Source organism: Simochromis diagramma, unplaced genomic scaffold (assembly GCF_900408965.1).
Source record: "Simochromis diagramma unplaced genomic scaffold, fSimDia1.1 OVJJ01000676.1, whole genome shotgun sequence".
NCBI lineage: Eukaryota > Metazoa > Chordata > Actinopteri > Cichliformes > Cichlidae > Simochromis > Simochromis diagramma.
In genome coordinates this window covers 788303-803055 of record NW_024387466.1, presented here as the reverse complement: position 1 = coordinate 803055, position 14753 = coordinate 788303, and the positions used below count along the sequence as shown (strand labels likewise).

General features: G+C 40.8%; 1 protein-coding gene across 1 annotated transcript; it reads left to right on the top strand.

The window, feature by feature from the left end:
- The first annotated feature begins 7147 nt into the window (after positions 1-7147).
- gja2 (gap junction protein, alpha 2) lies at positions 7148-10904 on the top strand. The gene is made up of 2 exons (XM_040014715.1): positions 7148-7517; positions 9502-10904. The coding sequence occupies exon 2, from the start codon at positions 9553-9555 to the stop codon at positions 10609-10611; it is 1059 nt and encodes a 352-aa protein (XP_039870649.1). The 5' UTR covers positions 7148-7517; positions 9502-9552; the 3' UTR covers positions 10612-10904.
- The last annotated feature ends 3849 nt before the right edge of the window (positions 10905-14753 follow it).

The window sequence follows — 14753 nt, the reverse complement described above, 5'->3', positions numbered from 1 at the left end:
ATGCCTTGATACGTGGATGAACAGTCAAATACCACTCTCAACTTGTGCTTGGTTGGGTGGTAGACCCCATGATGTGGGAGATACCATATTCTGCTACCACTTTTACAAGTTTCTGCCACAGGAACTTCTTCGGCATAGCCCCTTTCCAGTGTCTCTGTCATAAACTTTGTGTACTCTTGATGAAACTCACTGTCTCTTAACAGGCTCCGTTTCAGGCCTTCTGCTCTTTGTACCGCCACAACACGGTTGTTTGGAAATGCAGCCCCCTTGTTCTTTAAAGGAAGGCCAATGGTGTAGTGACCATGAACCTGCTTCACTGACAGTGACACAGACTCCATAAATTGTCTGTCTCTGGCCGACATTTCCATTTTCTCAGATAACTCATGCTCAGGGAAATCATACCTCATTTGCTGCTGTGAGAGCTCCTCTAGCTTTGTCACCGATATCCTGTTCACCATCACCGGTAGCCACTCAACAGCTCCTTGAGCAATACCCTCTTCTCTTAGCAGAGGTCCATTAATCGTCCAGCCTAGTGCAGTTTTTACAGCATATGGGCCGTTGCCCTCACTATTGATAACCTTCCAGGGCTCAAGCGCCTTTGGTACATTCGTGCCTATTAACATACCAATTTTTCCATCAATCTGCTTGAGCTGAACCTCCTTCAAATAAGGCCATCTGTCCACATCGCTTTGTTGTGGAATGTTCTCCTTTGTTACTGGAATCTCTGCCTGTGTGAAAACCTGGGGAATCTTCAAAAAGTTGTCCTCATCCAAACCACTGACCTCGAGACCCTTAACGACATGAGTACTGATTGTCGCTTCCTTTCCCATGGTGCGGAGCAGAATGTTGGACTTTTTTCCTGTGACCTGTAAATCCCTCATCAGCTCATCTGTACAAAAGGTTCCAGTGCTTCCTGGGTCTAAGAACGCGTATGATTCAACTGTTGTGTTGCTCCTTGAACATCTGACCTTCACAGGCACAATTGAAAGTGCACAGACTGTTTCGCCAGCCCCGTACAACCGCATGTTTCACTGCCTGCTGCTGGAGAAAAACTTGCTGCTGGTTCTCTGATACTTTTACTGTCACTATCAGGAGAAGAGTACTGCTCCTTATGCAGAATCGTGGGATGTTTCTGAGAACAAGTCTCACATGTGTGTCTTTGCTGACAGCCTTTGCTCAGATGCCCCTGTGACAGGCAACCAAAACACAAGCTCTTTGATTTGAGGAAATCAAGCCTTTCTCTGTGAGGCTTTTGCTTAAGGAGTCTGCAGGTACTGAGGTTGTGTCCTCCCTTATGACAGAAAAGACACTGTCTTCCACCTGTAGAGCCTACATTTTCCCTTTCCCTCTTTGTCTGCTCTGCACTGTTTGATACAGTGCTGTATTAGTAGCAAAGATGCTTTCCCTCTCCTTGAATTTCAGAGCATTCTCTTTGCACACCTTTGCTTTGCCCTTGTCTCTAGACAAAGTGGTGTCCTGAATGTTACCAAACAATGGGTGAGAAGCGATCTTTGCCTGCTTCTCTACAAAACTGACCAGATCAGCGAATCTAGCTCTCATTGCTGTACGTTCTTGAATGTCACAGGCGAAACCCCTCCACCTTTCCCTTAATTTAAAAGGAAGCTTGGAGATGACTGTTCTCATATTAGTAGGGCTATCCATCTCCTCAATGTACTCCATGCTGTCTACTGTGTTACAGCAACTAGTGAGGAACATAGCAAACTCCATCAGTGCATCACCATCCTCTGGCTTAATTACAGGCCATTTTAGAGCTCTTTCAATGTAGGCTGAGGCAATAGTATATTCATCCCCAAAATGCTTGTGCAGAAGCCTCTTAGCTTCAGCATAGCCCCTGTCAGGATACATGTGCGAACAGCTACGAACAAGAACCTTGGGTCTCCCTTGGGTGAACTGCTCCAGGAAGCGCAACCTATCTCTATTGCTGTCTGTCCTTTCCTCAATCCCATGCTCGAACGCCTTCATAAAAAACCCAAACTCCAGTGGATCCCCACTGAATACTGGAACATCCAAAGGAGGGAGAGTGGATGCTTTCTGTTGTTTTACTAGGAGCTCTGTAATCTCGTTTTGTCGCTTCATGACATTCAACAAGTCTTTAACATCAGCCATCCTGCCTTGACTAGTAATAGACTGGCTATTAACCTTCTTATTCAATGGATGAGGAAGCCTGCTACTCCTTTCTGAGCCCTGCATTACCTCTGACTCACATCCTCGACCGACATCTTCATGTTCTGGCTGAACCAAACCAAAACTGGCCCCAATGCTTTGGCCCGGAGATCTTTGGCAGGTAGCCATTTTGTTGACCAAGTCAGCAGAAGTGTTATGGGCTGGCTCCTTCACAGTCAGCACCTCAAGCTTTGCGTTAGCTGCAGCAATAGCTGTTTGCAACTCCCATTCCTCCCTTTTTGCCTTAAGAACAGCTTCTTGTCTGTCAATCTCCATCTTTTGCTTTAATGCCTCAGCACGCGCTACCAGAGCAGCCCTATCTGCCTCAATCTTTAGCCTGGCAGAATATGTGGTCGAAGACACAACAGAAGAGGTTCGACTGCTCCGATGTGCTTTACTGCGTCTGGACGATATTGCTGAAGCACTGTCTGCAGGCTCAACTTCAGCATCAACCATTCTTGCTTCAACTGCTTGCATTTCCACTCCTTTTAACCATCTCTCGACTTTCTCCACAAAACTTCTCAAATAGCTAGCCTTTGGCTCATACCACTGTGCCTGATCATGAAGAAGTTCCGACTCAGTCAAGTGATTTTTAACTGCATCGTTGTTTTCACAAAACTCAATATATATTTTTGAGAAGTCAGTGGCTAATTTAACAGACACTTCCTCAAAATTGCCGTCATCTTCCATAAGCTCCTCGATCTCTTTTATCTTTCTAGTAAGATAACCCAACTTGGTTTTCCTTGTCACTAAGATGCTGAAGCTTTTCCTCTTGTGCTTTAAAGGTTGGCTTGGAAACTCTTTTTTCCTGCTGCTCCATATTAATTGCGCTGCCATAAACCTTTCAATGCAATTAATCCTTTACACAGGCCATGTACCACTTAACCGTACAGGAATTTTCACAAACCGTAAAGCAGGCACAGCCTCTTACTTTTCAGATGCGGGGTTTTCTTACTGCCGAAAGGATCCGGAAACACGGGAAGACTGAAGCGCATCCTCTTTCACGTCCCGTTTTCCAGTTTTCCCTTGCCGCGCCGCGGTCCGATTAACTCTGTGCGCCGGTGACGTCTGCGTAATCCTCTCACTTTCGGAGCAGTTTTCTGACTAATGTAGCGACAACCTTCGGTCCTTCTTTGTCGCTTCTGCAGAACGTAAAGTTTCTGACTCGTGCTCTTGTTAAGTCTCTTGGATGCCTTCCGGTAGCAAAAAACGAGGCGAAGGAAAAAAGGGGCAAAACATTTATTTTCCTTACAAATCAAAAGGTACAAAACAAATGCCTCTGGTGGGAGCTCCGTTTATATTCCCTTTGTGTTACAACAAAAAATGACATTAAAACGGCGACGGTCAGAAAACTGTTGCTCCACGTCCTGCTTGCTTACCTAACCTTTTACCCACACCCCTCTGCATGCGGGTCAAATACACACCCCCTTTACGACATCCACCAACACTTTACAACAACAACAGACTAACAAAGCAGGATTAATTTATGGAGCACAGCATATTACATTATAACCTAAAATGATCAAGATTATAATAAAAACTTAAAGATCATGACAAATACTTAAATATGGCATGATGTAACTGAGTAAAATATTGGCCTGGACTTGGCTCCAACACAGAGACATGGCCAAGGTAAGAAAGGCTGAAAGACGACCACCACTGAACAAGACACACAAGCTGAAACGTCAAGACTGGGCCAAGAAATATCTCAAGACTGGTTTTTCTAAGGTTTTATGGACTGATGAAATGAGAGTGAGTCTTGATGGGCCAGATGGATGGGCCCGTGGCTGGATTGGTAAAGGGCAGAGAGCTCCAGTCCGACTCAGACGCCAGCAAGGTGGAGGTGGAGTACTGGTTTGGGCTGGTATCATCAAAGATGAGCTTGTGGGGCCTTTTCGGGTTGAGGATGGAGTCAAGCTCAACTCCCAGTCCTACTGCCAGTTTCTGGAAGACACCTTCTTCAAGCAGTGGTACAGGAAGAAGTCTGCATCCTTCAAGAAAAACATGATTTTCATGCAGGACAATGCTCCATCACACGCGTCCAAGTACTCCACAGCGTGGCTGGCAAGAAAGGGTATAAAAGAAGAAAAACTAATGACATGGCCTCCTTGTTCACCTGATCTGAACCCCATTGAGAACCTGTGGTCCATCATCAAATGTGAGATTTACAAGGAGGGAAAACAGTACACCTCTCTGAACAGTGTCTGGGAGGCTGTGGTTGCTGCTGCACGCAATGTTGATGGTGAACAGATCAAAACACTGACAGAATCCATGGATGGCAGGCTTTTGAGTGTCCTTGCAAAGAAAGGTGGCTATATTGGTCGCTGATTTGTTTTTTGTTTTTGAATGTCAGAAATGTATATTTGTGAATGTGGAGATGTTATATTGGTTTCACTGGTAAAAATAAATAATTGAAATGGGTATATATTTGTTTTTTGTTAAGTTGCCTAATAATTATGCACAGTAATAGTCACCTGCACACACAGATATCCCCCTAAAATAGCTAAAACTAAAAACAAACTAAAAACTACTTCCAAAAACATTCAGCTTTGATATTAATGAGTTTTTTGGGTTCATTGAGAACATGGTTGTTATTCAATAATAAAATTATTCCTCAAAAATACAACTTGCCTAATAATTCTGCACTCCCTGTATGTTCAAGTAGGTTCTCAGGCATCCAGGACATGGTAGTCTGAGGAGCTTGGAAAGAAAGTGACTGGGCTTCTTGAAGTTTCTTGAATTTTCAGAATGTGAAACTGAAATAGAAGATGTGTCAGAGGACTACACATCTTCCATTTCAATTATGATGAAGACAAAGAATCAAGCAAGAAAGAGGAGTCAGCTGAGACAGAGGAATATTTGCAGTAATGTGAGGAAACATTGATCTGGTCTTCTATCCTTCCCAGTGACAGATGATGCATCACTCTCTCATGTGCCACAGAGAAAGATAATCTATCACGGTCCAATCACATAGGCCAGGTCCCATACTCCTTCAGTTGCTTTTCTACTCGAGTACTGAAAGCATTATACACCATGTATTCTGCTTGTTTTATGCTTTTTAACATTCACATGCCAATGAATGCATCAGAGACCAATTTGGGGTTCAGTAACTTGTCCAAGGACACCTTGGTAAGAACTCCAGACTAGATCACACAGAGATTGAACCAACAACCATCCAATTAGCAGATGACCTGGTCTACAGCCAACTCAACGACAAAAAAGGAGGGACAACAAGAGAGGAAGAAAAATGGATCGAATGCAGCTGTAGGCATATGTGGGTGTTTTGATTCTTACTGCTGTGCATCCAGTAGAGTCGCTACAGCCAGTTTATGACATCCTGAGTCTGGTAGAGAAGTTTTAAAGGTGACACAAGATTAATCATAGAAGCACAAAAAGGATATAATTTCTTGATAAAGACACAATAGATGATCATCGTTCATGACACAAGCGTGCTCCCATTTGAGGTGTATGGAACAAGTGGATGTTTCTCCTGCTGTTGATGTAAGATCCTGGTACTGATGTGACTGTATGAGCACAAAGTCCCTTTCAGAGGACTCTGTCCATTCCAGCAGAACATCCAAGTAAACCAGGGAACTGTGAGATAAAAACATGGGCAGTATGTGATGCCAGGTCCAGCTGTACATGGAACATGCTAGTGTACGATGGCAAACCGTCTGTCCTGCAGTCAGGACACGCGAGTTGTCCCTAACATTGCAGAAGGTTTCCAAAAGAAAACAATCACCTGTAACAACTTGTTTACTGTATATGACCCTTGGGTTGCAACTGCAGAAAGAAAGCTGTCCATGATGGGACCAGTGCAGAGGAATAAACCTGAGCTTCCTCCTGCACTTGTGTCAAATATGGACATACCTTTGTTCTCATGAAAGTTTGCCTTCACTCAGACCCATGCCCTGGTGTTCCTACCATGCCAAAATATAGAAAAATGTCAGGTAATGAGTTGGAATAAAGATGAATAAAAACCTTGAAACACAGAGATGGATGATATTTTATACTTATTGCTTTATAAACAGTCAAAGCAAACGGGGTCATTTTTCAACCCAAAGGACAACAGATATGATTATTTGCTGCCAGTAAAAAACTAGTTTAAAAAGTAGTTTAAAAACAGCTTTCTAAATTAACTTTGACATAAACCCGTCTGTGATAATCTGCTAAAGCAACCGACTCTGGTTGTGAAACGATAATCACAATAACTGATGATTTAATTTATTTTTTACCCGAAAACAAAGAAAAAATTCATTTTTATGAGGTTTTTAATCAGACTTAAATTTGAAATGGAATAAAAAAAATTGTGTCAAAATGTTTGAATTAAGTTTTAATTAAAAGTGGGGGGGGGGAATCCACACAATCATATTAATTAAGTATCAATCAAACCACATTTTTGACCCCTGAGGACCACAGGTGTGATTATGTGCTGCCATTTAAAATTTATAAATGGTTCAAAAAAAACCATTCTCACTAAAGTTCAACACACAGCATTCTGTAGTTAGTCAGATAGTCAAAATTATCTAAACATTTAAATATTTTATTTTCTCAATTTGTTTTTGCTCAAAAACACAGTGTACTTTATGTAAACAAGGTCTGGTGGCCCTAAAATGTATAATGTTGGGTAAATTTTGTGTTAGTGTGTTGGTCTTAAGTAAAACTAAGGTGTAACACTGAATTGATTGACAATTTATACTTTATACTTTAAAAAACACTCAAATGAAGTGGGGACATTTTTGACCCCTGAGGACCACAGGTGTATGGAAATCGGGAGGACATTATGAGGGTTAAGTCTAAATAGCATAATTAGGTTAGTACACCATCCTCTGTATGCAGGCATCATTTTTTCAGGTATTACTCCATGCAGTCTTCCTCCGTGTAGCACTGAAGGATGGCTCTGTGCCATCTAAAGCTCGTCCACGCAGTCATGGGTCAGATCACCATAAAAGTGGCAACAAAACCACTCCCTTCACCATGAATTATATTTAGAGCACAGTGGTATGTAGGCTTAACCTGCATCCTCACTGGACTCCTCAGCTGCCACTCAGTTCAACAGAAACACCTCTTGACAGCGAGGATTTTAGACTTTTCTTCTCACAGGAATGTTTTCATCTGTGCTGAGACAAGACAAGGGGTTTAGCTGTGGTGGCTTGTTGAGGACTGGGCATTGATAAGGTCAGAGTAGGAGGGAGGGCACCAAGCAGAATCCCAGAGAAAACTGCCTGAGAGAAGTTTATCTTTGGTGCTGCAGTTTCCTCAGTAGCTCAGGAGAACATGGCCTCGCTGTGAAGTGAAGAGGTCAAGTGACTGAAAGAAATGAACTTTATCAGGTAGGTCTTTCTTAATCTTTCTGGGATGTTACTATTGCTTCGCTAGCAGAATTATTATGAAGAAAAAATATGAAAGGAATTTTGAACAGAGTGAAAGAACTCCACAGTCAGCTGTGGTAAAAGAAGTTGATCCATGTGACCATATGGATTTAAATTTTTTGATTTGTTTTTTGATTTTTTAAAATAATCACTCAGGACATTTTTAAGTATTTTTTTCAAGTTTATTTCTTTTCTAAACCGTAACAAATATGATATGAGATCTAAACTAGACACCTAATTCTGGAGTCGGAGTACTGTGTCACAAGATCAGCGTCGATCCTGAGAGTCTCACCCAGGCCGCTCCGGGGCTATCTCTCAAACACAGCCATCTGTGTCCCTGCACTTCTTATCAGATTGTTCTGACAACATTTATGAGTACAAATGGGTGAATTCATGATCAGCATTCTCTGGGAAAGTTGAACGTGGGATTTCTCAAGACCAATACTAAATGGATTCATCATACTATATAAATTAACTACATATCTAAACAGTAAAGCAATCAAACAGTTTACACTGAATGTGTGTTTTGTTTTGTTTTAAAATTAAATGTGTTTAAAATGTAAAAACCTTGAGATGAATCAGTGACATTAAAACTGCACTTGACTGATTTTATGTCGTGTTCTCACATTTAAATGTGTGGCACACTCCTCGTCATAATTTTTAAAACGGTTCATTAAAAAAAGTCTGAACTGCACTAATGGCAATGTTATCAGTTAGTTATCCAACATGGTATTGTATACTGCAAAGTACAAGTATGACAACATAGGGGAATTTTAGATTTACATACAAATTAGACTCATGTACCCTTGACCCTGTGCTATGGTGAATTATTGTGCTATACACAATAACATGAAAAGGAAAGTTCTGATAGGACTCTATGTAGTCCTGCAAAAAACTAAATGCACCTTCACTATTTCCACAGGAACTGAGAAGGTAAATAGCAGCTAGATACTACTAATAATACATCTTTAAATGAATAATTAATTAAATAATCATCAGCAAGTGGGACCACCTCTATAAAAGTAGAGGTTTTGGGAGTTTTAACACAGTGCCACACTTCCCTGCATGCCCAGGTGTCAAATGTGAAATTTTATGATATTTCATTTAGAAAAGGACCAAACGTGCTTGAAAGGAAAAAGCCTTTCTGCAAAGAACCTGGCAGCATGCCTTAGGTTTGCAAAGTTGCATCTTTGCAAACCTAAGCAAAAACCCCTTATACCAGTTGTCAAGCAGTGGTGGAGGGGTGATGATTTGTGCTTGTTTAGCAGCCACAGCCTCTGAGATCCTTGTAGGCACTGAGATGACCATGAACTCCTCTGTATACCAAAATATTCTAGTGTCAAATGCGAGGTCATCTGCCTGACAGCTAAAGCTTAGCTGAAATTGGCTCATGTAACAGGACGATGGCAGTCATTCATATATGTGCATGGAAACGTTCTTACCCTGAGCAAAAAACAAGTGTGCACTCAAAATCTCTATCAGAGTTATGAAACGTTGGCAATGGAATATTTTGTTCTTACCCCCATGGATATGTTCTGAACCAACAGGGCTTATGCAGTCTCCATATTATCTGCATACTGCCATGCTCCCATTTCTCTACACAGAAAAATATGTTTACCTGAAGGTAAATTAAAGAAAGTGGAGACAATACATATTTCCTCATATAGAGATTTAGAATTCTGATTAACATATAAACTATTGTATGAACAAAACAAGCTGGTGGGAACGTTTCCTGAGCCTGATTCTAATTTTGCATGTGCAAATATGAGAGCTAACAATCACCTTATAAAAGTCCAGTCAGTCAATCAACTAATTTGTAAATATCATCATCATTTCATTTACTAAAGCTTATCACGTTGTTTTTATGGTAATAAGTTACTTGACAGGTTAAGTCTGCCATATTACTTAGTTTATTCAAATAAAACATTTCCCCCTCTCTTTACAGGCCTTTCTCCTGGTTTTGCCAATAAAGCTGAGGGGACAGTTGTAAGACGGTATGGCTGACTGGAACTTGTTAGGGAAGCTGCTGGAAAGTGCTCAAGAGCACTCCACTGTAGTGGGCAAAGTCTGGCTGACAGTGCTGTTCATCTTCCGCATCCTGGTGCTGGGGGCTGCTGCTGAGAAGGTGTGGGGCGACGAGCAGTCCAGCTTCACGTGCGACACCAAGCAGCCGGGTTGTCAGAACGTCTGCTATGACACAACCTTCCCCATTTCTCACATCCGCTTCTGGGTGATGCAGATCATCTTTGTCTCCACGCCCACTCTCATTTATCTTGGTCATATCCTTCATTTGGTCCGCATGGAGGAGAAGGAGAAGCAGAAACAAAAGGAGCTTGAAGACCAGCAGCAAGTATTCTGCCATAAGGACAAAAAGCCCTCAGTTAAAGACAAACAGGGCCACGCACGTTTACAAGGTGCGCTACTGCGGACCTATGTCTTCAACATTATTTTTAAGACCCTGTTTGAGGTTGCGTTTATTGTAGCTCAGTATTTTCTATATGGGTTTGAGCTCAAGGCCATGTACACCTGCGACCGCTGGCCTTGCCCAAACATGGTGAACTGCTACATCTCCCGCCCCACTGAGAAGACAATCTTCATCCTTTTCATGCTGGCTGTGGCCTGCGTCTCACTGCTGCTCAACCTGGTGGAAATGTACCATCTAGGTTTTACAAAGTGCCACCAGGGTCTTCGTTACAGGAGTTCAAAAGCCGCACGTGAAGGTTCCAAAGCCCTGAGTGAGCCGGTCATGCCCTTTGTCCCAAACTATAACTACTTTGGAGGTCATTCTGCTGTGCCTGAACTTTTCCCTACAGACTCAAAGTACAGCATGCCAGAGCCAAACTCTGCTTACAGCCCCTACAACAGCAAGGTGGCCTACAAGCAGAACAGAGATAATATGGCTGTGGAGAGGAAAGGCAAAGCGGAAGAAATTGATACAAAGGGGAGAAAAATCTCCAGTCCTGTCCTTGAGATGTCCATCGAAAATCAGCGCAGAAACAGTCAGTCAAGCAAGCACAGCAACTTCAAGAGTAGGATGGATGACCTGAAGATCTAAGAATCTACTGAATATTAATGCAAGAAGACTCAGGAAAAACTGGAGACACCAACATGTAATAATATGTAAAATATGAGCGTGAAAGACATTAGAAGAAAAATGAGGTAAACACAAAGCAGATAAAAGGCTGGAAGCCAAGATTTAAGAGCACTCAGGGAGACACGCTGGAGGCAGAGCATGTGTTAAGTATTGTGATTATAATGTGAAAAATAATAACAGCAGGCTTCAGTGAAAACATCTTACTTCTTCTTAACTTCAACTGGAGGTTGATCTGATATCCTCGTGTTGGTGTTGTTCCCAGATCATCATACTAAATGTTGTTCCAGGATCAACATTGCAAGTGACCAATCAGAATGTTGTGACATCATACTTTTGCGACTTCGGGAAAAACCGGCGTAAAACAAAAAACTGTACTTAAGCTGCGTGAAACCGCCTCTGTCCGCCGATCAACGGACCCTGACCCTGACCCTAACCGTAACCCTTTAATAAACAGTAAGCAGAATTGATATTGTCCTTGCAACATTGGAATTTCATAAATGCACGAATGGCTTGGCGCGCAAAGGAATAACGTCACAACAATGTGATTGGTCACTTGCAACGTTGAACCTGGAACAACATTTTCATGATGGTCTGGGAACAACACCAACACGAGGATATCAGATCATCCTCAACGGGAGCCATTTCTTAGATCAGATAATCTCCTTATGTTAGTAACAAGGAAGCTCATAAGAAAAGAGCAAGTGTTTAGAAAGCTGGTTTAACCTCATGACACTATTTTACTTTGTTTCCACTCTGAGTCTGACAGATACATGACCAGGTAACTCAAAACGTTTTTGTTTACAGCTGTATTACTTAAATGAGTACTGTGAGATGAGAATAGAAGATAAAATAAGCTATACTGGACTAATAAAAATGTTTTACTGAAACAAACTGTGTTTTTCCCATGTTATTGATTGTTGCTTTTATTGCTTAAATTACTGCAAGAATATTTGCTTATTGATGAGGATTTAATACAGAAAGTACTTATGCTGGGATACAGGCTTCCTTGTATTGTATTTGTGATGTACTTTGATTAAAAGCCCCAAAACAAACAAGTGTTTTTTCAAAATCCCTGTTTCAGAATATCAGATGTACTCAAGGATCAAAGTGGAATTTCTGGGTTAATTAGTGCTCATTTTGTCTGGAAATGTATTTGTACTCTACTATCGTAATTAACTTTACTTGGGTGGCTGTATCTCAGGAGGTAGAGCAGGTCACCTACTGATTGGAAGGTTGGTGGTTTGATCCTTGGCTCCTCCAGTCTGCATGTCAAGTATCCTTGGGCAAGATACTAACCCCAACTTGCTCTCCGATGCATCCATCGGAGTGTGAATGTGTGTGAATGTAGTTAGATAGCACTAAGTATAGATAAAGTGCTTGTGAGAATGGGTGTGATTGGGTGAATGTGGCATATTGTATAGAGCGCTTTGAGTACTATACTTTGAGAGTAGAAAAGCACTATATAAGAATCAGTCCACTTACCATTTATTTCATATTTTACTATTGAGAAGCACTATGGTGTACCTCTGGTCTTTAAATGTGCTATACAAATAAAGTATTGATTGATTGATTATTTGATTTGACAGGTTGCAGAATTTTAAGACTGAATTAAATTTTTCTTTCTTCTTTGTACAGTTTGTGATCAGGTAATACTATACTCACTGCTCTTTGTGAATTTTCACAAGATAGTGGGAAAAATGTTTCATCACTCATCCAAATGACTTCTTCATTCTCAGAATTGAAGTGACAAATATTTCTCCCACTGAAAACGCTACGTCCAGATGAACAGAATCAACCTTTTGGGATTTACTTACCTGGATGATTGAGCATAAATCAAAATATATTTCAATTTGTTTAGCAAGACATCAAGACATTTCGTAATTTGAAAAAATAAGTATATAAAAACAAAAACCTATATTGATGTCACATACACACTTTTGCAGCTTTTATAGAATGCAGTCAATGATTGTGTGATGCAAATTAAAGTTTTAGCCATACAAAATGTATTAATAATCTCACAGCACAGCAAATGTCACAGCTCCAGAGCCAAACAACAGCAACTTGACATTCATGCAGGCCTCATATGAGATGAGTAATACTACAGGGATTATGAAACCGTTCATTCACTTAATTTGTAATTAATATGTGCATTATGTTTAGATTTCAAGTATCTGGAAAGTGTGATCGGCAAAGTTTGGTTTGGATAGTCGTGGCATTGTGAAGGTTTTAGTCTTTCAGTGGATGAAGCCTGAGAAATGGTTTGCATACATCCAAGGCAAATCCTTACAGGATATGGTCAGTGGGGCAGTTTGCTGGTGTACTTAAAGTCTTACTTAGTTTAATCGCTGAATACTATGCTGCTCTGAGTGTTCGAAGTTAGCCTATGATGCAACATTTCAACATTTGAATACTGATGGGACCGGGGGGTTTTCTGTCCAAGAGCTGTGTTGCAATGTTAACTCAATCTGCAGTATATCAGTGCAGCCCTGCTATTTTCTTTTACAAGAGGCTGTCACATTAGCTGCTCGGTTTCCACCAGCTGCACCAAGACATACAGATTGAGGACAGTGTGGATGGACCCATTTCCAAAACACATGCCATCATACTGGTGAGAGCTATGCTTCAAAGGCTTCCTGTCTCCAAGCCCAAAATAACTCACTTGCACACTTGGGGGAGGATTGTGGGTGAAACTGTGGGTAGGGAACCAAAATAGCAGTCTGTTGCAAACTAAAATAAATACAGAATAGACAGTTCATCAAATTATGAAGCTGCACGTATGCTTGGTAAATCATGATTCATTTAGCCAAACACTGATTGGACTTGAAGGGCAGTCTGTTCATTCATTCATTCATTCATGTATTTGTTAAGAACTGTAAATATTCAGTAGCTGTAAATGAAAAAGTTTTGTAGTTTATTTGATTTGAACTTTTTATCATATGTATTTTATGATCACAAGTCATACTGAGAATGATCATATTTTAAACATCAGCAGCATCATGCTGGTTTAGCCATGACAAGGGCATGATCTAAGGCTAAGGCAAATGTTATAAACCAAAATAAAATCTCTCAGATTTCCAAAGCAGGAAAATCTTCCTTGACAGACCCAATGGGAAACTGAACAGGTGACAGGGGTCATTAGGTTATGAACTTTGGACTAACAACCATATGCAACCAAATCTCTGAGCCAGAATAGTATGCAGAGACCATTCATTACAGAGTGCCACTGTTCCTCATAAATCAGGCTGACAGTTCACGCTCTTGGACAAGTCAAGGATGGGACCTTTTACTGTAAAACTGATGACTTATTGTGGGCCTTGTCATATGACCCTATGTTTTTATGAATTCATGCTGTGTTACAGACCAGGCTTTTACACTAATGCAAAAGACTCATATTATGCTTCTTTTTCTGAAAGTCACTAAAAGGTGACCTTCAACACCCCAACATACTGTACATATCATGTAGGAGGCCAGAAAGTAGGCAACTGTTTTGAGCATACTCTACTGTCTAACAGCATTGTATTCCCACCACACACCAACGCTTTTAAAGCACTCATTTACTGTTCAAGAAACTGTGTGCATTATAGTATTATATTCTTGTAAAATAGTTTCCCAGACACCATACAAGAGGGGAAAACCTTTAGCTTTTTGTGACCTGATGTCGAAAGGAAAATGCCAGTAAGGTAAATATTTCTGTTGTTTGTTGGTGTTGAGGAAGAATACTAACTAACTAGAATATTGCTGGGCAATAATTGGACATATGTAAATGTTTTTGCGCATGCTGTGATGGTTTCAGCTGTTTTTTATTTGCGTAATGAGAAAGTTCCATCTACATCTACAGACCTCAGGAGAAAATCTTTCTACTTGCCAGAAAGTGTTTTATTCACAATTACATCAACACATCTCCACGAAGTGTTATTGTATGGAAATCTTTAACCCCCTATTGTCTAGCGTACGATAATTGATACATGCAGGGTTTTTTTTTTTAGACTTCTGTCATCATCACCCCCCCCCCTCCCCAAAAATATAAATAAATAAATAAATAAATGCACAATTAATTTTGGAAGTAATTTTTTTAATGCTAGATGTACCAAATACAATAAAAA